We start from the raw sequence: 24,174 nt of genomic DNA, 5'->3' as shown, positions 1-24,174 counted from the left end.
GGGGGGGGGGGGGGGGGGGGGGGGGGGGGATTTGGGTGCAAGGGGCTGTAGCGGGAGAGGCTCTGGGAGGTGATGTGCAGCTACGGTAAACCAGATGTCCGCATTTTATAGGGACAGTCTTGATTTGGGTTTTTTTCTTCTATAGGCTCCTATACCCCCCAGCCCCTGTCCCTTTTTTTCACACTCTGTCTGCGTACTATGAGCCTCTCTCCCGGCGCGCTGCCCCTTGATATGGGAAAACCGACAAGGCGCTGGCCTAAATAAACCTCAGCCGGGATTGCAACGCGCGCCCTCCCCTTTGGCTCGGCGTCCCGGACAAGTAGCCTCAGTCCCGCGAGCGGCCGCGTGGCGGGCCGCGCTCCCGCGCCTGGAAGCAACGCCCCTCGTGTGCTCGGGGGACCCTGGTGCTAGCGGGCCGGCCGGCGCGAGGGGCAGGCCTGCGCCAGCCTTGCAATATCCCCGGCGGGGCTGCAGCGGCGGCGCGGGCGCCTTGCCTAGCCTGGGTTGGCAGCGGCAGCGGGCGGCAGCAACATGGAGAAGCCGGCGAGAGCTGAGAAACGGCCAGTGCAGGGGGCGCCCTGCCCGGGCGGGAGCGGCGGCCCGGGGGCTGCCCGCGGAAGCCGGCCGGGGCTGGGGCTGCGGCCGCTGCCTGAAGAACACTGCCTGGTCATGCCTGACCGTGGCCGGGGTGCTGGCCGGGGTGGCGGTGGGGCTGGGCGCGGCCGTCCGCGGCGCGCACCTCAGCCGGGCGCAGGTGGCCGCCCTGGCCTTCCCCGGCGAGCTGCTGCTGCGCATGCTGCGGATGGTCATCCTCCCGCTGGTGGTCTGCAGCCTGGTCTCTGGCGCCGCCAGCCTGGACACGCGGGCTCTGGGCAAGCTGGGGGGCATCGCCATCGCCTACTTCATGGGCACCACCCTGGTGGCCTCCGCGCTGGCCGTAGCCTTGGCTTTCATCATCCGGCCGGGGGCTGGGGCCCAGGCGCTGAACACCAACGCCCTGGGGCTGGCCGACGCCCTGCCCACCAACAAGGAGACGGTGGACTCCTTCCTGGACCTCGCCAGGTACCTGCCTGCCCGCCGCTACCCGTGCCAAGGCAGGAGCTGGCTGCGCTCCTGGAGCCTAGAAACGCCCCTGGTACATCAGCCCCAGCTAGTCCCCGGGCTGACAGTGACTAGCACTAGATGCTTCACAGGAAGGATGTGCAGTTACCTGCCCCCAGGGAAAGTTTTCTCCTAAGCCCCTTAATTAGAGGTTGATTTATGCCCTGAAGCTGGAAGGTTTCTAGAATTTTTTTTTTTTTTTACTATTATAATTCCGCTAACGACCTATGGAAGTGTCTGATCCCACTTTGAATCCTGCTAAGTTCTTTGGCCTCATAATAGCTGGTAGTAGTGAGTTCCATTGGTTAGTTATATGTTGTGTGAGAAAGTGATTTCCTTTGTTTAGTTTAATTTGGTTCCTTTTTGCTTTCCTTGAAAGCTGGCTGGTTCTTGGGTTAACACAGGGTGTAGACCATTCATTAGTCTGCATGCTTTTATTCTGGCCCCTGTTATTCATAGCTTTACGGTCAGAAGAGATCATCTATCTGATCTCCTATATAGCACAGGCAATGAGAATTCCCCTAAATAATTCCCAGAGCGTATAGTTTAGTATTGATTTAAAAATTGTCAGTGAAGGAGAATCCACCAGTTAGTGTTGCAATGATTAATTACTTTACCATTAAAAATTTACACCTTATTTCCAGTCTGAGTTTGCCCCCTTGCAACTTCCAGCCATTGGATCATGCCATATCTTTCTCTGCTAGACTGAACTGCCCATTATTAAATATTTGGTCCTCATGTAGGTACTTACAAACTGTAGTTAAGTCACCCTTTAATCTTTGTTAAATTAGCTAGATTAAGCTTTTGGAGTCTGTCACTGTAAGGCATGTTTTCTAATTCTTTGATCATTCTCGTGGTGGTTTTTTGAATCATCTCCAATATACCGACATCCTTCAATTGTGGGTGCCAGAACTGGACAAAGTATTACAGTGACAGTCGCACCAGTGCCAAGCACAGCATTAAAATAGTCTCTCTACTCCTACTCAAGATTCCCCTGTTGAAGGCAAACAAACCCAGTCTTTTCAATCTCTCTTCATATGAAAGTTTTTCCTGCCCTCAAATCATTCTTTTTGCATATTTCTGAACTCCCTCTAATTCTGCAGTATCCTTTTTGAGTTGTGGTGAGGAAAACTGGTCGCAGTATTCCAGTTAAAGCTATCCCATCGATTTATAGAGTGGCATGATTTATTATCCTCCATCCCACTCCTTTTTCATCCTGACATTTGGTAGGTTCCTTCCACCTATTATAGAGAAAGGGGGCCAGCTGCAAAGTTTACATCCCCGTGAGAACTTCCTTCAAAGGCAAGGCTCCCATTTCTAATTACATAACAGTTATTCTTATTTTGTCTTATTGCGTAGTAGCTGTTGTTATTTCATTTTAAATAGGTGCTGGGGGGGGCGGTGATCAGGATCTCCCTGTAACACTTCTACAGTTCACTATTTTTAGCGTGCAGATGCTGTGACAATCGGAATAAGAGAGATTTGTTTTTAAAAAAAGACACATTTCAGTGAAACAGAGCCAATATTTTCATCATCAAAAAGAGAGACTTTTAATACAGTATTCTCAAAATTACTTCCAACTGCAATCTCTTATTCATTGATTAATCTTTGTTCAACACTTTGAAAGTGTCACACACAATATATTAGCAGTATTCAGCGCCTGGTAGCGTCATCTTACTCACACTGAGTAATTCTTTACTCTGTGAGTAGTCCCGTTGCGGAGATTAACCAATGAGAAAATTACTACATAATCTGAAAAAAGTGGCAGAATAAATGAGAACCTGCAAGTTGGAGTGCAGTGTCTCCAAATAAAAATATACTGAGGGAAATTGATAAGTATCCTGAGCGTGGATGTATGGAGATAAATTCCCTTTTATAAGAGTTGATAATCTCTTTTCTATATTTTGGACTGGGGAGAAGAGTTACAATATAAAAGCAAAGTGACTGAGCACTTATGTTTAACAAACATATTAGTTCAAAGGTTTAGTTGTTTTTCTTGTTTTTAAATATACATTTTGTTATTGTTGAGGGAAATTTGTTTATTGCCGGTAAAAACTAGTGGCATATCTGACTGAATACTTTTGAGCTCTCCATCCTGTTTTTGTTGTGCTATAAATATGGATTCACAGCGCCTTGTTAGCAGGCCCATTAGTGATAATAACTGCAATCAGTGGTGCTGATTTACACTTTCAACAGCATGCATGTATTTAGCTACTTTCCAGTCTTTCTTCATCCCATACTTCCCAAGGACTGACCGTGAGAAATCTTGAGAGTCCTAATTAAAAAATAAAAGTGGGGAGAGGTAGAATGCCCGTTGAGGTGAATGGGAATTGATGGTCTGGGGGAAACAAATCTAGGGCCTGGTCTACACAGGGAGTGGAGGGGGGATTGATCTAAGATATACAACCTCAGCTACGAGAATAGCGTAGCTGAAGTCGATGCATCTTAGATTGAATTAAAATGATTTACTTTGCGTCCTTGCAGTGCGCTGTGGCTCCCTCGTCGACTTCGCTTCCATCTCTCGCAGAGCTGGAGTTCAGCAGTCAACGGGAGAGCTATCGGGGATCGATTTATTGCATCTACATTATACACGATAAATCGATCCCCAATAGATCAGTCGCTATCCGGCAGGTAGTGTAGGTGTACCCTAAGAAAAACAAAAACAATTTGTTTAAAACGTAGAAGGAATCGACCTCTCACTGCTAAACTGTGAGAGTCTAGAAGACCATTATAATGACCCAAGCCTGAGGCTGCACATTCATAGGGTGCTGGGTGTGTGTGGTGGTTTCTTTATATATCATCCTGGAGTTTTGAGTGTTCTGAATGCATACATGATAGACGGGGGCTGGGCACTTCCAAGGGTGCTTGGCAGGATTTCTGAAGTTCCACCTAAACTTGGGAGCAGTGGACAGATTCCCCCAGCATCATCTAAATGCAAATGCTGAGATTAAATGATGTCGATAGAGCTCAGAGTCGGGGGTTTGATAAGGTGTATTGTGATGGTTCTCAGGGTTTCCAGGACTGAGTCATCTTGTTCCCTGCCTTCTGCCTCTTGCGAGAGGGAGTCTTGCTGTGGTAGTGGGGTGTTCGATTCCTAAGACCACCAGCCTTTTAGCTACTCACCCACTCTCCTCCAGGTTGTGCCAGTATCCTGTCTTTGCTGTGCAGGTAAACAAGAGGTGCATCACAATCCCCTTGAAGTGATCCCCTCTGATATCCAGCCCCTGACACAGCCTATTCACAGAAGTCCCAGATCCTCTGGTCCCAATGGAGTAGTGTACCCCACTTTACCAGTTTTACCTTAAAGCACTGCTGCTGTATCACAGACAGCACTTATGAGCACTTATAATAAAGCAAAATAATGTATTTTTAAAGAATAGAGGTTCCACTAGAAACAAGGGAGTGATGGAAACGAATGGTAACAATACAAAACAAAATCTTAAAACGCAAACTAGAGCCCGCCCTTGTTAATAGTGACATTTTTTTAGTCACTATTTTTTTAGCCAGCTCCAAACCTTAGGCACAACACAGAATTGAAAGCTAGTGTAAACCTTCCTGTGGGTGGAAAGAGTGAATGGGAGCTTGGGCCCAGCCTGGAGAGTCAATATTTAACATGGATTCTCTGGAGATTAGAAAAGATGTCCTTTATCAGGACATGCCGTTCTGTTGTTTTTTTTAAGAAGTCTGTTGGCTTGGTGGCCAGAGGTAGTGCTTTGCATTGTGCCATGGGAGGCTGGAGCTTGGCTCTGTTCCCTGGCTTGGCCACTGATCACTCATTCACTAGGCCAGACCTCTGAAGAGGTGATACAGACACACAGCTCCTGCAGAAGTAGTTCCTCCTTCGGTTTAACAGCAAGCTGACTAGCCAGTGGATAGATTCAAAGAGAGAAAAAGGGTTAGGGCTACATCAAAAATACAGAGGCTCCTTCTGAGAAATACGGGTTTAGAGGATGCTTTGTAGCCACTTTGCCCTTTCCTGTATCCTTGATTCTCCTATACTGCCGTTAGATTCACTTGGGCTGGCATATAATATGAGATCTGGTCCTGAGTTCGCTGATCTAGTTTCACACTGCAGTTTTGAGGAAGGCTAGTGAGTGATTCAAATTCAGCTGACTTGTTTTATATTTTTTTTAAATCAGGGATTAAGGCATGGATTTTGAGGTCTTTGCCAGCCTCCTGCTGTGGAAGTGGAAGGTAACTAACTGCTGGTGCTGGGATCCAGGCATAACTGCCAGCATATAGAAAAGTTCTGGGAAGACAATTATTGCATCCAGGTACAGGGTTCACTTTGTTCTGGTGAATTTTAGAATTTATACAGCGCTCTACAGATACAAATTAACATGTCATAAACTAGAGCTGGTCAAAAAAATTTCTGCTTGAACAGTTTTCCATTGGAAAATACTGATTTGATCAAGTTGAAACGGTTTGTAGCAACATTGATTTCACTGACATTTTCTATGAAAAATTATCAAAAAATTTCATTTCGATAATGTCAAAACATTTCATTTTGACTTTATGATTTTGACTTTTATGTATTTTATACTTTAACATAAAAGTCTAAATTAAATGTTTTGACTTTATGAAAATGAAATATTTATTGAAGGTCAAAACAAAAAAAAATATTTTTCTCCCCTCCCAGTTGGAGTGAAACCAGATTTCAAAATCTCAAAGTTTCCTGCAGGATGGAAGTTCCAATTTTCGGCTAGCTCTAGTTGTAACACCCCTGGGAGGGAGTGAAAATTATTATCCCCGTGTTATAGATGGAGAAACCGAAACAGGCTGGATCAAGACTCCAGGAGTTAGTATCAGAGCCAGGCTCAGAATGCAGGAGTACTTTTGCACTTAGTGCCATTCTCAGTTGAGTTTGCAGAGAATACTCTGCCTGCCTGCAGCAGCCTTAAATTAACAATCTAGTGGCACTACATCTCATAGCCATGGATTAGCCCTGTAAATTGAGGGATGAACAGGGTTCACAGATCCCAGTGGATAGCCCTAGGCAACTGTGGTGAAGTAATGGTCCTTAGAAACAGTCAGAGACAAACTTTCCATCTGTTTTTTGAAAGAGTTATAAAAATGAGAATATCAGTAAATAGCAACACTCTACTCTGAGACCAAAAGGGATAAAAGTCTTGCATTGTAATGACCATGCTGTGGGATAGGGAATGGTGGGTTAGTAGTTACAATTATACGGTTGCTTGAACTGTGTATTTTCAAGAAATGCTAAACACAGAGTGTCATTTTATTGGCAATCAGCTTTGTCTATTTCTGATACCTCATGATTGTTGCATACACTATGAAAAAGGGAATGTTGTAGGTTAAACGGGAAATGTTACAGTCTGCACTTGCTTTTTGCCACATTCTGATTCAGACACTAACAGCCCCTGCAATATTGGTGGAACCGATTCTTTGTAATTATTAGGGAATGCAACAGTTGCTGTTTTTACATGATTGTGCATTTGTGCACAGGAGAAAAGCTTCCAAATGGTTGTATACCTGTAACAGAGAAGACCCCAGTCTAATCTCCTCTAACAGTAGTTGTCTCCTTATCTAGGTTCCTTTTTAAATGATGAAATTAAGTTGGGTGTGTCATAAACAGATAGTAGGAGTTAATAGAACAGAAGTACTTTATATCTCTTTTGACTGTAAAGGGTTAACAAGTTCAGTAAGCCTGGCTGTCATCTGATCAGAGAACCAGTCAGGGGACAGGACACTTTCAAATCTTGAGGGAGGGAAGTTTCTGTGATGCTGTTAGTTTTTGGTTGGTTGTTCACTCTGGGGGCTCAGAGTGACAGGACATGCAACCAGGTTTCTCTCCAAATCTTCTCCATTACAGGCTCTTATCAGTTTCAGGAATAGTGAGTAGTTAGGTAGATAAGGCGAGTTAGGCTTATGTTTGTTTTCTTTTTGCAAATGTGCATTTGGCTGGAAGGAGTCAAATGTGTTTTTGCTGAAAGGATTTTAATAGTACTTTTATACTTTAGCTGAGAGGGTATCCAGCTGCTATAACTAAAAAACCTGTACCTAATCCATCTTAAAATTTCACAAGATAATTTTTATTTTTCTCTCTTTAATTAAAAGTTTTCTTGTTTAAGAAACCTGATTGTTTTTATTCTGGTGTGACCCAGGGGGCTGGTCTGGATTCCACCAGGGGATATTAGTGGGAGAGAAAGGAGGAAGGGGGCAGAGAGGGGCTAATTTCTCTCTGTGTAGGAATTACTTTCTCTCAGGAGGTCTGAGGGGGTGAGAGAGAAGGAGGGAGGTAAGGTGAATTGTCCTCTTGTTTGTGATTCAAAATCCTTGAATCACAGTGATCTTCCAGGCTAAGCCAGGGAGGGAAGCCTGGGAGAGGGCAAAAGGTGGGGGAAAGGGTTCTGGGTCTTGGGGGCCCCGGGCAAAGGTTTTGGGGGGACCAGAGTGTACCAGGCACTGGAATTCCTGGTTGGTGGCAGCACTACAGGTTCTAAGCTGGTAATTAGCTTAGAGGAATTCATGCTGGTACCCCATCTTTTGGACGCTAAGGTTCAGAGTGGGGAATTATACCATGACAGGGTGACAGTGCTGTCTTGCATCAGGTATAGGGCGGTTATTTTGCAAGCTTCCTCACTGAGCTCTGCCAGTCCCCCAGACCTGAGGCAGCGCTGTCCTTTCATGCTGAATAATGCCCACATGAGTGGTGGCTGTGTTTCTTTTTGCAAAATGTATATTGTGTTGTGACAAGTGGGGAGTTCTGTGCCCAGCTCGCAGCCAGAGTCGCTGGCCTGGGCACTGAGGAGAGGCACAGTGGGAAGCATTCCTCCCTTTCAGAGCACAGAGGTGGTCTGCATTTGCTACCACTCCCCTGAGGCTTAAGTGGCTCCTCTGTGTAAGGCAGCCCCCTTTCCTGAGGAGGGGAGGATCTGTAGCAGATCCTCTGGAGTTAAACAGGAATGAAACATGCACCATATAAGTTATGTAACTCTTTTCCTTCCCAGCACTGACAGCATTCAGTTCTACCACCTCGGTAATGGTAGCAAGGACTGTACTATCACTGAACCACATGCTGGCAGGATAACCAGCGTACTCAGTATCAGACAATCCCAATGTTTGCTCAAGGGTGGCCAGCAGAGTGATAACACTCATGTGCTTTAGTAAGATGTAACAGGCACTTCAGGGCTTGGGGTCGTTTTAGAGCAAACTAAACTTTTAATGTTACACATTCAAATAACCCATTAATCTAACCCTACTTCCCAAGCTCATCACACCCCTTATCCACAACTACTGTGGACCTTCTGGACCACTCCCCTGTGGTTCCCTTCCTGAGCTTGGATTGGCCCTGTTTCACAAGTTTCTAAGAGCTTGTCTACCTGGGGAAATTGCTATTCTAGAATAACTTCCTATGTGGACACCCTTAATTCTGGAAAGAAGGATTGTCAACATTTGAAAAGTAATTCAGATTAAGGAAGAGTGAGAATTCAAAGTGCAGTGGCTGTTCAGGAATATCTCCTGGTGTGGACACTCATATTCCAGAATAAGAGTGCCATGTTCCTGTTTAACACAATCCACTTCTGAAGAATAACTTCCCTATCTAGCCAAGTTCTAATTGGAGCAGTGTACTGAGGGAGGCTGTCTATCCGTCATGGCAGAAAGTAGGCTAGGAAAAGAGCAATAGATGTGGGGGAGAGTGAATGTGTGTGTGTGTTTGTGGTGATCCTGGCAGTTATTTTTTGTCTCATCACCTGAATTACTTCTATTCTCTCTCCCCATCACCACCAAAAAAAAAAAAAGTTATAGAGAAGCAGTGGATCCTAGTGGATTGAGCACTGGACTGTGACTTGGGAGACCTGGGTTCTATTCCTGCCACTGGCCTAGCAGGTGACCTTCAGCAAGTCACTTCCTTTCACTGTGCCTCACATTACCCCTCTGTAAAGTGGCATAATGATACTGATCTCCTTTGTAAAGTGTAGAAGATCCATGGTGCTCTATATAATTATTGATCACTTTGTTTCATAGGAACCCATGTAAATTCCAGGTGTAAAATGGTGTATTGAGAAAAAATGTTGTCCAATGGCTATATCTGATTTTCATGTGCAATTACACATTTCCCTAAGTGCCATCCTTCCTTTATGGTGGCACACGTGGACAGGAAGTATGTTTGTGCTTCTATGTGTGAAATTTCCATTTTGAGTTGGGGACATAATGAACACAGACTCAAACTGACAGAACTGGGGCTGGCTTTCCAAGGTCTTAGTTTTGCTTCACTGCTCATGATAAACGCTGCCTCTGATGTGAGCACATGACCAGCCCAAATAGCCAGTCAGTTGTGGGATGGCATTTTCCTATGGAACACATCGATTAAACTGTTTACTGTGGGAGTGTTTTCACAGATTCACCCTCTGATGAAGTTGAAAGCCTGTGCACTATCACGGTGGCCTGTCTCTCAAAGGCTGATTTAATTCACATGCTGACTTATCTTAATGAATTATAACTCTACTTTGTGTAAAATTGCATCTTAGTGTATAGCTGATTAAATCACTTATTTGATAATAGGCTTTTATGGCTAAAAATGTTTTCCTAAATAGTAGATTCCACAACAAATAAGAACACATTAAATTAGATGCTTCCATGATAGTCACAAAAGTGACTATTATTTGAGCAGACAAAACATCCAATGTTTTATTTGATCTTTCATTGTTAATTAATTTGGCCCATAATTCTATCTTTTTGTAACCTAAAATGTTCTTTTCTATCTTCAGGGTCAAAATCAGGTAAGGTGATTGGGGAAGTACAGTCACATTCTGTGCACCGTATTCACCAATGTTCAGAATGGCCTTGAAGCATTATCTAGCAGTTCAAGCCAAAGATTGCCACTTGCTTTGCTGAATTGGGGCTTTCAGCAGCACTAAGCCACCTACTAAAACACAATGGGATTTAAGCACATGCTTAAATTCAAATATGTGCTTAAGTTCTGGGCCTAATGCTCTGATCCTATAAACAGTTACATATGCACTTAACTAGATGCATGAGTTGTCCCATGGAGATCAGTGGCACAACTCACACACATCAAGTTAATCATGTGCATAACTGTTTGCAGTACTGGAGCCGGCTTGAATTTCTTTTCATAGTTCAGCAAAACATTTATATTAATTTCTATGAAATAAAATCATATTTCTCAGCTATAATGCGATCTGACTCAATAAGCCCCAAATTATTCCTATCATGCTTTCAGTGCTGTTAACACTCAGAGCCTTTCTATTGCTTTTGTCAACAACCAGTTGTTTTGTGAAAGTCTGTGTACTTTGTAGTATCATCAAGGCTGTGGGAAAGTCTGTACAGTGTGACTGGATAAAGGAGCTACGAATAGGAGAACACCAAACAGGTTATCAGTTGAGTTGATAGCATATGCTAGCCTATGTCCACAGCTGCAGCTGTGCTGCTGTAAGTTCTCCCCTGGAGCTCCTCTATGCTGAAGGGGTGGGCGAGAGCTTGCCTTTTTGGCATAATTAAGCCACCCCCTACAAGTGGCGATAACTATGTTGGTGGGAGATGCTCTCCTGCTGACATAGCACTGTCCACACCCCTGCTTCTATTGGTGAAACCTATGTTGGTCTGGGGTGTGTTGGTTTTTTTCACACCCTGACCGACAAAAGTGCTAGTGTAGACATACCCTTACTTTCAGCTAGCTTCTCTTTCCTTTCAAAGATGTAGTTTCTCTGCGCACTTTCCCTTTGCTGCTCCCTGGATTTGCCACCTTCCATTTCTTCTATACCCTAAGGCCTCAGCTACACTCAAGTTTTGCTATAAAGCTATACCTTTATAGTGTAGACAGAGGTCTACTGACGTTACAACTATACCCTCTTAGTGTAGATACAGTTATACTGACAAAACTATCAGAAAGGTAGCCATGTTAGTCTGGATCTGTAGAGGCAGCAAAGAGTCCTGTTGCACCTTATAGACTAACAGACGTATTGAAGCATGAGCTTTCGTGGGTGAATACCCACTTCGTTGGATGCGTGTAGTGTATGTTTTTGCTGGTATAGTGATTTGGTGAGTGAAACTACTCTGGCAAAAGCACTTTTTGGCCAGTATAACTGGTGATATAGCTATGTCAGAAAAAAATAAAAAATCACACCCCTAACTAACATTGTGCCGCAAAACTTTTAAGTGTCGACTTGGCCTAAGCCCGACCTTTTTGCAGTATTTTCATCACGGTGCCCACAAACTTTACCCTCTGATTCCTGTCATGGCCTAAGTTATAAGCCTGACCATTCCCCATCTCACCTCAAGACCCAAGGTGATTAAAACAGCATATCATGAATACTGTGTGGTAGCTGCCTCGGGAGCTTCCCTTCAGAATCATGGCAGCTGGCAGTACATCTCTAAGATATCCAAATCGAGTAGACACTTTTCTTTAAAGCTCTCTTTCTCAAAAGAGTCATGTACAGATAAGTGAAAGATCAAGCCTAAAATTAGAAATGCGAGTAACACTACATGTGCATTTACATACGTAGCATACAGATGAATATTGCACACAGGCCCGCTGTGGGTACAGACTTGTTAGGCATCAGTTAGTACAAAGGTAGGAGATAGGATGTTGAGGTTTCTATTACATGTTACAGTTTTAAAGAACAGGATTGTTAAGTATTAGCTGGGATGGTAACTGGTTAAAAGATGGGAAACAAAGGATAGGAATAAACAGTCAGTTTTCAGAATGGAGAGATGTTAATAGCAGAGTCACCCATGGATCTGTACTGGGACATGTGCCATTCAACGTATTCATAAATGATCTGGAAAAAGCGGTTAATGGTGAAGTGGCAAACTTTGCAGATAATACAATATTTTTAGAGATAGTTAAGTCTAAATCTGACTGCAAAGAGTTTACAATGGGATCTCACAACACTGGGTGACTGGGCAACAAAATGGCAGATGCAATTCAATGTTGATCAGTGCACACTAAGCACATGGGATTATATAATCCCAACTATACATACAAAATGATGGGGTTAAATTAGCTGTTGCCACTTGTAACCAGGCAGGACTCACCCCCACGGTGCCTCCTGCTGGTCACTTTGAGAATTAGCTCAAATTCCAGCTCAGAGCACCCTCAGCAGGCTGGTGATCTGCCTTGTTTCCTGCTACAGGCTCTGTGTCCCTCCCTGGACCCCAGTGCCCCTTTTACATGGGGTTCTGCCCTCCTGGCAATAACCCCTTTCTCTTAGGGGTTTCCCCTCCCTGGGAACTCCCCCCCCCCCATCCCCACTTTGCTTCAGTGTCTTGGCTACTGCCAGTCATTGTCTAGCCCCACATCCTGGGGCAGACTGCAGTATCAGCCACTCATCACCAGCAAAGGGGTTTGGACCTGCTGCCTTGGCCTACCCCTGGTTGCACCCTACAACCCCAGTACCTCCTGGCCTAATTCTAGGCCACAGCCTGGGGCTTATCCAGGCAGGAGCTCCCCAGCTCCTCTGCCTTTCCCCAGCCCTGCTTCACCCTAGGTACCTTCTCTCAGCTTCCAGCAGCCAAGCCCTTCTCTTTCCAAACACAGACAGAGACTCTCTGGGGTTCTGGCTTCTCTGCTCTTTTATAAGGGCCTGTGGCTCAGTTTGGGGCTTGGCCCCAGCTGCTGCCACTTCCCCCAGTCAGCCCAGCCTAAAAGGCTGCTTTCTCCAGCCCCGGCCCCTTCCCTGGGCTCTTTTTAACCCCTTCAGGGCCGGAGCAGGGATCGACCCTGCTACACCACTCAGGAAAGATATTTAAGACATCTGCTCAGTGTACAGTGGCAATCAATAAAGCTAGCAATGTTAGGAACCTTTAGGAAAGGGATAGATGATAAAACCAAAAATATCATAACACCACTACATAAATCCATGGTACACCCACTCTTTGAATGCTGTGTGAAGTTCTGTTCACCTCATTTAAAAAAGGATGTATTAGAATGGGAAAAGGTGCAGAGAAGGCAACAAAAATGATTAGGGGTATGGAGCAGCTTCCGTATGACTTGAAGTTAAAAAAATTGGACTATTCAGCTTAGAAAAGAGATGACTAAATGGGGATATGCTAGAGGGTTATAAATCCGTGAATGGCCTGGAGAAAGTGAATAGGGAGGTGTTGGCCAAGATGGTCAGGGAGGCAACCCCATGTTCTGGGTATCCCTAAACCTCCAGTTGCCAGAAACGGGGACTGAATGGCAGGGAATGAATCACTTATAAATTGCCCTCTTCTGTTCATTCCCTCTGAAGCATCTGGCATTGGCCGCTGTTAGACACAAGATGCTGGAGTAGATGCCATTGATCTGACCCAGCATGGCCCTTTATACATTTTTATGAAAAAATCTCATGAGAGATTGAAAAGGTTGGGATTGTTTACCTGAGAAAAACAAAACAAAACAGAAGAAACAAGATAAAAGTATATAAAATAATGAATGGTCTCGAGAAGGTAGATTATGAGCTTCCATAACACAAGAACAAAGTGGCATTCAGTGAAATTAAAAGGCAGCACATTACAAAAAAAGAGCTATTGAACAAATGATTGTAAAATGGGTTCATGTTATGAAACTTGCATAGATCTGACATTCTATTGGGATGCAAAACAAGTGTAATTTACCTGCTGAGAGAACAGAAATGAAGTGTAGCAGTAAAAACAACTGAGGGGGAGCAAAATATAATAGGGAGTGCAGCTTTATCTTATAGCCACCAACACACACACACACACACTCTGCTACATTTAAATGAGTTATTACTTTACACTTCATACCCATCTTCAGGACTCTTATGTCTGATTTGCAATTTACACCACTATTTTAAACCACCGTTGAATTTAGACTACAGATTTCCATGGGACTGCACCTTCTTAAACCTAGGATTTTTAACCACTTCAGTGCTGCAGGCAGGAGCTGTCTGTGGTATTGTCAGGCTTTATACTGGCTATTTAGGGAAGCGGATTTCCTGGATCTACTCAATGGCCCTTGCAGTATTAAAGGGTGAAATGGTCCCCTGAAATTGATTTTGCTGATTATAATGATATTCAAGTTCTTGCTATGAAAAAACAATCGCATGAGAATTAGGAGAAAGAATGAGTATTAATTTACCTGCTGTTCAGTAATGAGGCAGGTAATAGTTTCACTTAGGCATAAAACTGGTGGAAGTTAATTAAATATACAGCATTTTAATGCCAAAATATTTGCCCTTGCTATAGGTTTGGTGTTTCTCCAAAACAAAAAGCCACAATACACTCATTTTATTTTTTAGACGGGAAATATTTTACTTCGTTTTGTTTTGTTTTTACAGAAACCTGTTTCCTTCCAACCTGGTTGTTGCAGCTTTTCGAACGGTGAGTCCCGTGTAGCTTTCAGAAATGTGTTGCACTGAGCAGGCAGGCCAAAGTTTTGCTGGCTTCTCATAAATGACTGGAGATGTGGTAGATTGTAAAACAAAAAAAAACAACAAAAAAAAAAAACCCACCACAATAATTCACCACATTTTCAAAAGCACCTGTGGTAACTTGGCACCTAGCACCCTTTGAAAGCCAATATGAGTTAAGTGCCTGGCTTTTCCTTTTGCTGCCTAATATTTTTCATTACATCACTTGTCCCCAGTTCAGTCTCGTTTCTCATCTGACATACAGTGCTATGAGCTAAGCGTGGTAGTCGTACACTAGCTGGCACCAGAATGTATGAACTTATTTAAACTAGATGAGCCTGAGCTGTAAAGTTTGAAGAAGGTGTTGGTTTGGGCCTATTTGTAATTTTAGAGGTATGTAAAAGATATTTACTGCTGAAGATACTGTATTGCTATAAGACAGGGTAATTCTCTCAGATAGCTGAGCTGGAAAATAACCATTGTTAGCTCCATTGTGCTCTTTTCCTCAAAGCAAGAGCAAACTCCAAAATCGGGGTTCATATAAAACCATAAAATAGCACAGGTCAAAATCCCATGTGAAATAAAAGTGGGAAATACAGCCACAGTATTCTTTGGTGTAGTGGTGTTCTGTAATAAGGTTTAAGTGGGGAGATTCTGCATTTCTTTACACTGTCATTGACACAATTCACAATTATTCAAATTCCTTGTTTCCCTATTTTAAAAAATAAAAATCAAGAGCCTTGCTCCTGGGAAGTGTTTAATTTGAGCATCAAAATACATTTATGGCCTTAAAAAAAACAGGAGTACTTGTGGCACCTTAGAGACTAACAAATTTATTTCAGCATGAGCTTTCGTGAGCTACAGCTCACTTCTTCGGATGCTGAAATAAATTGTGTTAGTCTCTAAGGTGCCACAAGCACTCCTGTTCTTTTTGCGGATACAGACTAACATGGCTGCTACTCTGAGGCCTGTCATTTATGGCCTTGTTTTTGGGTGTGTTATTTTATATTCTTGATATCCCAATCTAACTTACAGGTCAGTGACACTTATATTTGTATAGGTGGCCAATATAAGCACCATATACATTCCACTTAAGCCCCCAAAATAGGATGTATGTGTTGCATAGGTCTTGTGCTTGTCCTCTGCATCAGGGTGAATTTCAGCCAGTCAGAGCTTTTCAGATAATAACTTCATTTACCTTAATTCTCTGGGCCATTTGCTGTCTGTTTTTCAAAGAATACTAATTGAAATCAGTACATTGGTCTGAAAAGCTGCCAAAAATATGTTTGAGAGACAAGGCTCAAAAGCTCGTCTCTCTCACCAACAAAAGTTGGTCCAATAAAAGCTATTACCTCACCCACCTCGTCTCTCTACTATCTTGGGACCAACACAGCTACAGCACTGCATACCAAAAATACATGCCAATCCCAAAATACTCATCAGTTTTGAAAATGTAAGTCATGACTTTGAATTTAAAACTGTTTGGTATTTAAGAAATAGATATTTATAGACAACGTACTTTAGTGGGCACTGGGGAGGTTACAGCTATTGGACAACTTAAAGGAGCACTGTCTCTTTAAAGTTGTGCAGTAGAAGATTGTGCTCTGGTATCTCCACACAAGGAGGAAACTTTATACCTAATTGCTCCCTTTTCTTTTGCAAGAAGGGCCAAAGTCAAGCTGGGTTAGTGGGCCTGATTCTGATCTCTATTGCACTGGTGTAAATTAGGAATAACTCCATTTATCCATTACCAGTAGAATTATTTCTGATTCTCACTAGTGTCCCCTCCCTCTATGCAAGTTTAGTTAGTTTGTAGAGATCCTTTTTTATCCTGATCTAGAGCTTGGGCCCAGATCAAAACAATCTGGTGAAATCGTACTGGTAACCTTACAGTGATGAAATGTTATACTAACACAGATAGGGTCACAGTGATAATCTAATGGACAGAAAACGTGTTGTTTTTTGTATCCACAGTATGCAACGGATTATAAGATAATAGTAAGAAACATCTCTGTTGGAAATGTTACGTTTGAGAAGGTAAGGCAGTTTCTCTCTCTCTGTCTCTCTCTCTCTCTCTATCATACTTTTCTGACATGTGTTACTGTAGTATCTGTATGTTTCAGAGTCATTAATGTCTTTACCTCACAACATCCCTGAGAGGTAGGGAACTGTTATTACTCCCATTTTATAGCTGGAGAGCTGAGGCCCAGGGTCACACAGGTAGTCTGTGGAGGAGAAGGGAATTGAAATCACAGCTCCAGAGTCCGAGGTTAGTGCCCTACTTGCTGGAGGATATAAACAATATAAGAGAAGCTCAGACATGATTCTTTTCCTCCTTGCATTATTTAAACCAGTAGATTGGTTAAGATTGTTTCTAGTTACAGCTTCATTGCATCTTTATTTTATTTAGTCGCTGATTTAAGGCAGAAACAGTTGGTTCAAGGGGATGAACATGACAAATTAAAGCAGAACAGAGGCATATCTGCAAGTAGCCAGAAAACTACATCTGATTTGCAGGTGGTGGCGATGGCAGCCATCCTTATTTTCAAAAGTATGGGCTATGGATACTTTGGGTGTCATATCCAGAAGTGGCCAGCATTGACCTACCTCTGCTCCCCGCTCAGGGGAATCTTGCCCATAGGGTGAGATTTTCAAACATGCCTGTTGTTAGTCTTGTAAACTTAGTATATTTGAACCGGAAGTTATTTAGAGACCAACGCAAGATTCCAGGATACTATTTTTCATGGTCACTTTCCCAAGCATAACAGCACTTTCAGCCCATTCTGTTGGGTAGTGGAGGAGGGGGTGTTTATCACACTGAATTTTTTAATCAGTTAATGTTTAGCCTGAATTTGGAGTTTAACAGGCCCCTGCCTGCATTTCCAGTTCAAGTCTAGGCTCTCACAGCCTCCACCAGCAGCAGCACCTCCAGCCTACTTCATAGCTGCTGGTACAGGAGGGTTGCCCACGCTTGCTCTTGGTCCCTGCTAGCAATAGAGACTGGGGAAGGCAGTGGAGGAAAGGAGATAGGAGGTGGATCCTGTTAGTGCTGCAGAAGGAGAGCCGTGGCCTGCCTGTCTCTCAGGTTTTCAGCACCTCCTTCTCCCCGTGCTGGTAGCTGTGGCAGCAGCCTTTACCCACAACCTAGACTGGCTTGAAGGTGCACTGGCTAGCCTATTTTTCAACCCACCAGGATAACGAGACTGGGAATCCCCACTGCATTTCTTCTGTGGCTGGATCCAGGACTCTAATGTGCTCCAGCAGAGCAGCAGCTGTCGCTTGCCCTCTAATGCTGGTTCTCATCCTGGCTGGCCCCTTGGGTCTGCAACCTGCTGGCATTTGGGATTCTCAGTTCTTGGTAGGGTGACCAGATGTCCCAATTTTATAGGGACAGTCCCGATTTTTGGGTCTTTTTCTTATACAGACTCCTATTACCCCCCACCCCCATCCTGATTTTTCACATTTACTGTCTGGTCATCCTAGATCTTGGAGGCAAGGAGAAGAGTGCTTCCCCCATAGCAAGATCTGTGCATGGCAGCTACAAGCCTGTCAATTGCTTTCCTCATCCCTGTTTTGTTGTCAAGCCCCTCCCAGATCCTGCTGCCTCCAGAAGTCACTTTCTTCCCATTGGGTCAAATCCTGAACAGTGCTGACCCCTGAGAGGTCAAACCCTTCCCCCGTTGACTGCAGTGGAAGTTGCAGGTACTCATTGTGATGGTTCTCAGGGTACCCAGGACCAAGAATCTCCTCAGGCGTAGTAGCCACCCAAGCACTCTCCTCTGAGCTATGCCAGCCGTTACTTTGCCGTGCAGGTTATCAGTAGGTGTACTCCAGTCCCCACGTCCCTTTGAAGTGTTCAGCCCCTTATCCGCTGAACGCTCACAGAAATACCAGGTCTGGTGTCTACACACCAGCTTTTACGATCCAACACAGGATCAGCACGTTGCTTAAGATCACAGCACTGAGGTATATTTATAGAGAAAAAACAATATGTTTATTATAAAAGAGTCAAGTGATAGTGAGTAAGGAAACTGGAAACAAAAAGTTATATATAAAACAAAACTATAACATGATTTCTAGAGACTAGACTAGACTTAACAAGTTATCTTGCCTAAAGAAGCTTATCTCACCCAAAGTCCTGTGCAGCATTTCACCCAAGGTTTCATCCCGTTTCCATGACTGTAAAGGTGATGCCCATTTATTTCCTAGGTGCAGGATCTGGAGGTGTCTTCTTTGCCTTTTGCTTATATCCCGAAAGTTCATGTATGTTTCAGAGACAGCAGAACCCCCTTGGTTTGTTTTCCTATGTGCTGTTGCCCTGTGGGCTTTACCTAGCTTTGATAGCTTCTGTGTAAATGGGCAACCATTGTGTTTGTGTACAATGCTTAATTAACATCTTCACAGAGACAGGTGAAGAGACATCTTTTGTTTGACAGAAAACCTGTTTCTCCATCTCTGTTGTGATACAGAATCTAAGAACACATTTCAGTATATGTACATAACTTCTTACGTGATATCTGTACAAACATTTCACAACAAGATCAATGACCAGTGTGATCCTGGCTTTCATCTGAGACCTCACATGATGTTCTTTGGTAAACCAGAATGGACGTACCAGGATCAGGATTATCCTTGTAATCCCCTTGCCAGTTGTCATTAAGGAGTCCTAGCATCTTACTCCAGGAGTTTGCTCCCAGTGAGTAAGCTGCGGTATTTAAAGTATTTCACTACACCTTGAAAAAGATGGGGAAATAAAAAATGCCCACTGATAAACTCTTTGAAGAAGATCCTCTTAATTCTAGTCTCTAAAACTGCCTGACACTGAAAAGCCTTTTCTTTTCTAACATTAGAGTGCATCACCCCTGAGGCACTGCTCAACAGAGCAGTCTTATGGACAGAAAACAAAAATAGCTTTCATGAGAGCTTTGTTCCCTGCTGATATACAGGACACACATCTTGTTGCCTTAATTTAGGCATTATTGCAGAAACATTATTGAGCATTGTTCTGTTCCTCAAAACTATCTGAAGATCCTACTGCTTGTTTATTTTTTAGCACACTGAATGAAATCTATATCCCAGAAAGGGTCAGCTGAGATATAGGTTATCCAATTTCAATATATAGTTAACATCAGAAAAGAAGTACATGTGCAATATGGTGTAGGTAAGAAATATAACAATTAAAACATGATTAGTATTAACTATATCACAGTAGCATCTGTGAATCTCAGTCCAGGGCCCCACTATGGTAGGCAATGTGTAGACAAGTAATAAAGGTGGAAAGTGACAGAGAGGGTGCAACAGCAGTACAAAACAGATAGATGGGGTGGAGTTGAGTGGGAACATGAGATAATAAATGAACATAGCTGAGCAGAAATATAACTCCCCTCTAGCATAATCCACCGATACTACATGGCCTGATCCAGGAGCCATTCAAGTCAATGAGAGGTTTTCCAGTGACTTCAGTGAGCTTTGAATCAGGCCCGTAATGTAATTAATATTGGTTGCACAAAAAGGAGAAGGAGGAAAAACATTGCCCCATGTTAAATTGAATACTTTATATCTTGATGAAGAATACTGCTGTGAGGCACCTGTCACCTTCAGATCTAGTCTGGAGCCCATCTCGATACTGACGCTATGTATTGTTAAAAAAAAAAAAAAAGCCCCTGTTCAAATGTAACTATCATCCATCCATAAGTAACATGATAGCAGAGTTGAAATTTAACGCTGAATGGTGCTTTGTTTCCTTTTATCTGGCCACCCTTTGCTAGAGGCACTAGGATCACTCCCAGCGAAATTAAAGTGTCTCCACCCTGGCATAATTCCAGTGTTTGGAAAAAACTTTTTATACATGATGAGGGAAAATCTTTACAAGACATCACTGGCTATCACAGCCAGATATTAATGTCAGAGTAAGAATACTTGATGGTGTTCCAGGAAACACAGAGTTCCATCAAACAAGAGCCCTGCAAGGTGTAAAAGTTAAAAGAGAAGAGAATAGTAAAGAATTCCACCCTTTAAGCTGCCAAAAGTCACATTCAGACCTTCTGAGAAAAAGAAAAAGAAACATGGTTTTCCAAGTGCATCCCAAAGCATGCTGGGCAGCTGAATCCCAGCCAGATAAGTACAGTGGGCCTGAGTCCATGCAGCTCACTGGGGTGTCAGCTCCTGGCAAAATTTGTCCTGGTGCACTAGTAATGAAAATTCTTCTGTCATATGAACCAGTGTAAATTAGGAGTAACTCCACTGTTTATGTAAATAAGCATACATAAGTAAATATACTTAAATAAATCCTTTCATGTAGAGGTGAGAAAACTTCAAAATTTCCTGCAAAACAAAAAGTTCAAAAATGAAACATTTTGTTCTGATTTTAATGTTTTAAATTTTTATATCAGATTTCAAAACAAAAAGTCATTTCAAAGTGAATAATCAAAATGTTCTGATAAGGTCATTTTGACCTTATTAAAATGATTTTTTTTCCAATTTTTTTCAAGCATGAAAATTCATCAAAATGAACACATTACCATGAAAAGTTTCAGTTTTAACAAAAGGGATTTCTGATGGAAAAAATGTTCGATTGGAAAAATTTTTAGCAGCACTACTGACGCTCTTTTTCCTTGCTGCCTGCAAGCAAACAGCCTGGAATCTGAGATTCAAGTTGGGTTCTTTCTGACCTGTGCATCACCTGCATCTGAGGGAACTCTACACCAAAAAAATTAAAAATTCTGTGCATAATATTTTAAAATTCTGCCTATTTTATTTGTCAAAATAACACAATATAATCACACTGTTTTCATCTATTTGCTGACAAGAATTTTGAAATAAATTGCCAAAAGGATTGAAAACGGTGTGATTACATTGTTAGTATTTCTTGTTATTTTGGCAATTAAAATATACGGGACTTGGCAGAATTTAAATTTTTTGGTGCAGCATTCCCTCAAGAGTACCAATGTTCTGTGTGGTGCAATCTGGGTGCAGGCAGCTCAGTCGGGAGTCTGGGTGCAGGGGGGAATCTGGATGCACAGAGGCTTGGTGCGGGATTCTGGGTGCAGAGGGAATAGGACTCTGCAGGGGAGTCCAGGTGAAGGTGGTTAAGGCTTAGTGTAGGTGGGGCGGGCTNGGGAAATGTTTTTCCCCCACATATACCTGCTAATGCAAGGGTCCCGTGGGGGGGGGGCAGTGTGCAGCTAGTTGGGGCTCAGTGGGGTGGAGTTCTGGGTGTGGGAAGTGCACAGGCAGGGGAGGGATCACTGTACAGGGAGCTGCTCCCCCTGTCGGCCCAACCACTGTGCATCGAGACACCCTGGCACCCAACCTCCACCACTTTTCAAACAAGGATTTTCTCTCTTAAAATTGCTGTTTTTATTTGAAGTGCATCAGTGTTCTGAATTTTTGTCTACATTTATTCTACATGTTAAACTTTTATCTGGGAATATATTTATCTTTCTGGTATAGAGCAGATGTCTACTTCAACTAGCCAGAAGTGTAAACCTTCTGTGAGTCACTGATCTAATCTTTTATTGTGCTTACATGAGCTAATAAAACAACCTGGGATATTAAGAAGCATGTGTTGCCAATGGGAAAAAATGGTGTGTCAAAACGATTATATTTTTATTAAGCCATGAGAGCACTCAGTCAGACCCTATTTTGTTATTATGTCAAACAAGTCCACCATTCTTCTAGGGAAATGAGTTCAAAAGGACTGGCAGAGAGCGCTTGTCAGCACATCGTGAGCTCATTTATGTGAAAAGCGAGATCAGTTTTGTTGTCCTCTAACTTGCACCAATTACCCAAACTATTTCTGAGAACATGATACATCTTTTCATCTGCACCACCCAAGTCTGATGGTGCTGAGAGAGAAAGATGGATTAAGAATTTTTCACTATTTCCCATCTTTTTCTAAATACCACCTGTAGAATGTATCCATAGCTAACCAGTAGCAAACCATGGACTGCAGCAGGCTGTTTGCATAAATGAATTATTCTAGGAGGTGGAATAAGTGTGAATGGGTTTTGGTTCCTCCCACAAAATAATGCCATATATTATCAGTAGAGATGGGTAATTAGCTGTGGCTGATACCTGCTTTACAAAAATATACGAATAGCTTCAATACTTGAAATATCTTACAGACCATGCTCCCTTTCAGGGTCATGGGGAAGAGACTTTCTAATCTTTAACTAGTTCCCCAGTTCTGTCCTGACCATGGGTGATTTGTCACCATTTTGACCTGTACCAGCCCTTCTGCCCTGATGCCTGCATAACTACTACTGGACTCAATGGGAAAGTTTGTACGCACAAGGACTGCAGGATCGGATGGTAACTAGTTCCCATGAATACTGAAACAGAAGCACATTCCCTTTTATTTCCTCTGCAGTGTTGTTCGGTTGCTTTGCATAATGTCCTTTTCCATCCCTTGGGAGGTTCTGCCATGCTGATTTCAGATTTATCAGAGCAGAATAACAAGAGATTCATTTTTATTCAATTCCACATCAGTATGATACTTAACAAACATGTCGTTTATTTTGTTACCACAGATCCCTATTGGCACAGAGATTGAAGGGATGAATATTCTGGGACTGGTTTTGTTTGCTCTGGTTTTGGGAGTAGCTTTGAAAAAACTTGGCCCAGAAGGAGAGGAACTGATTCGTTTCTTTAACTCATTCAATGAGGCAACTATGGTCTTGGTGTCTTGGATTATGTGGTAAGTGTGGTTGTAAATATGTTACCATGACAGCAGTACTTCCTGGTTTAGGAATATCTGTCTTTACCTACCTAGCTGGGTTTTTGGTGCCACATCCATCACCAGAGTAAAGAGTGAGTGGCCCAGCATCAGTCCAATGAGTCTGGAACTCGATGGCTGTTTTGCCCACTATATTTTCTCCTGTGTTTATCAGTGTTGCCTCTTGAAAATAAAGAATGCAGCCTCTTTCTTTGCACATGAGCAGTATGCAGAAGGTCCCTCGCACGGTAGGCTGTCTCTTGAGAATGACAGACTCTAGGAATCAGCTGCAGGACTCAGTTTTGATTACTTTGAAAATCAAGCCTTATTTTTTCTAAGCATCAGAAACCTGGGTGAGTACACAATTACATGCCTAATTTTATGCGATATTACTGTGACTGCGCAGGTAAGTTGGGAATTTGTACATGCAAAACCCCAGTTTACATGCACAGTTGAAATAATTGCATGTGCAAAGTAGGTGCACAACTGTGATCACATATTTTAGTTCATTTCTTTATCTTATGATTATTTGAAACTCAGGCCCTGAATTCAAACTAAGCTGTAGCAATACACGCAAAAAGAAAGAAGATGTTTAACAATAACAACATTATTTGGGTTCTAAGGAATGTCTGCTGTTGAAGAAGTGCTTGGTTACAGAACGCAGAACTGACAAATCACAACTGAATATCTCCATTCCTTCGTATAACAAGAGTAGTTAGGAGTTCCCATTAGAGCAGTGGTTCCCAAACTGGGGTCCATGAAATGTTCTCAGGGAAAAATTCCATAATGGCGGACAGAGCTGGCTCTAGAAACCATGGGGCCAGTAGCCCGGAGCCCCTGGACTTCCAAGAGCTAAGCAGATCAAAGCAAGCATATCTATCACACTGAGAAGATTTAAACTTCAAGACTCCTTATAAAAAATGGAAAGGGAGGTGGATATTTTTTGCTGTTTTTTAAATTAAATAGTATTGTTTTTTAAAATTATTTTGAAGAACAAGTTTAAGCTTTGTTGTAATGTACCTT

General features: G+C 42.8%; 1 protein-coding gene across 2 annotated transcripts in view; it reads left to right on the top strand.

The window, feature by feature from the left end:
• Window positions 1-461: 461 nt before the first annotated feature.
• SLC1A4 (solute carrier family 1 member 4) overlaps window positions 462-24,174 on the top strand; it is a 36,997-nt gene continuing 13,284 nt past the window's right edge. Inside the window, exons 1-4 of one of the 2 annotated variants that reach the window (XM_075064446.1) lie at window positions 462-1,062; window positions 14,364-14,406; window positions 16,410-16,472; window positions 22,967-23,133. In XM_075064446.1, coding sequence (XP_074920547.1) covers window positions 794-1,062; window positions 14,364-14,406; window positions 16,410-16,472; window positions 22,967-23,133 — 542 coding nt within the window. In that variant the 5' untranslated portion in view covers window positions 462-793. The remainder of the gene's footprint in view (window positions 1,063-14,363; window positions 14,407-16,409; window positions 16,473-22,966; window positions 23,134-24,174) is intronic. The other variant, XR_012655637.1, reaches the window with a different exon arrangement.

The sequence above is a fragment of the Chelonoidis abingdonii genome, chromosome 3 (assembly GCF_003597395.2).
Source record: "Chelonoidis abingdonii isolate Lonesome George chromosome 3, CheloAbing_2.0, whole genome shotgun sequence".
Taxonomy (NCBI): Eukaryota; Metazoa; Chordata; order Testudines; family Testudinidae; genus Chelonoidis; species Chelonoidis abingdonii.
The sequence above is the reverse complement of the archived record's forward strand: the minus strand, read 5'-3'. Positions and strand labels throughout refer to the sequence as shown.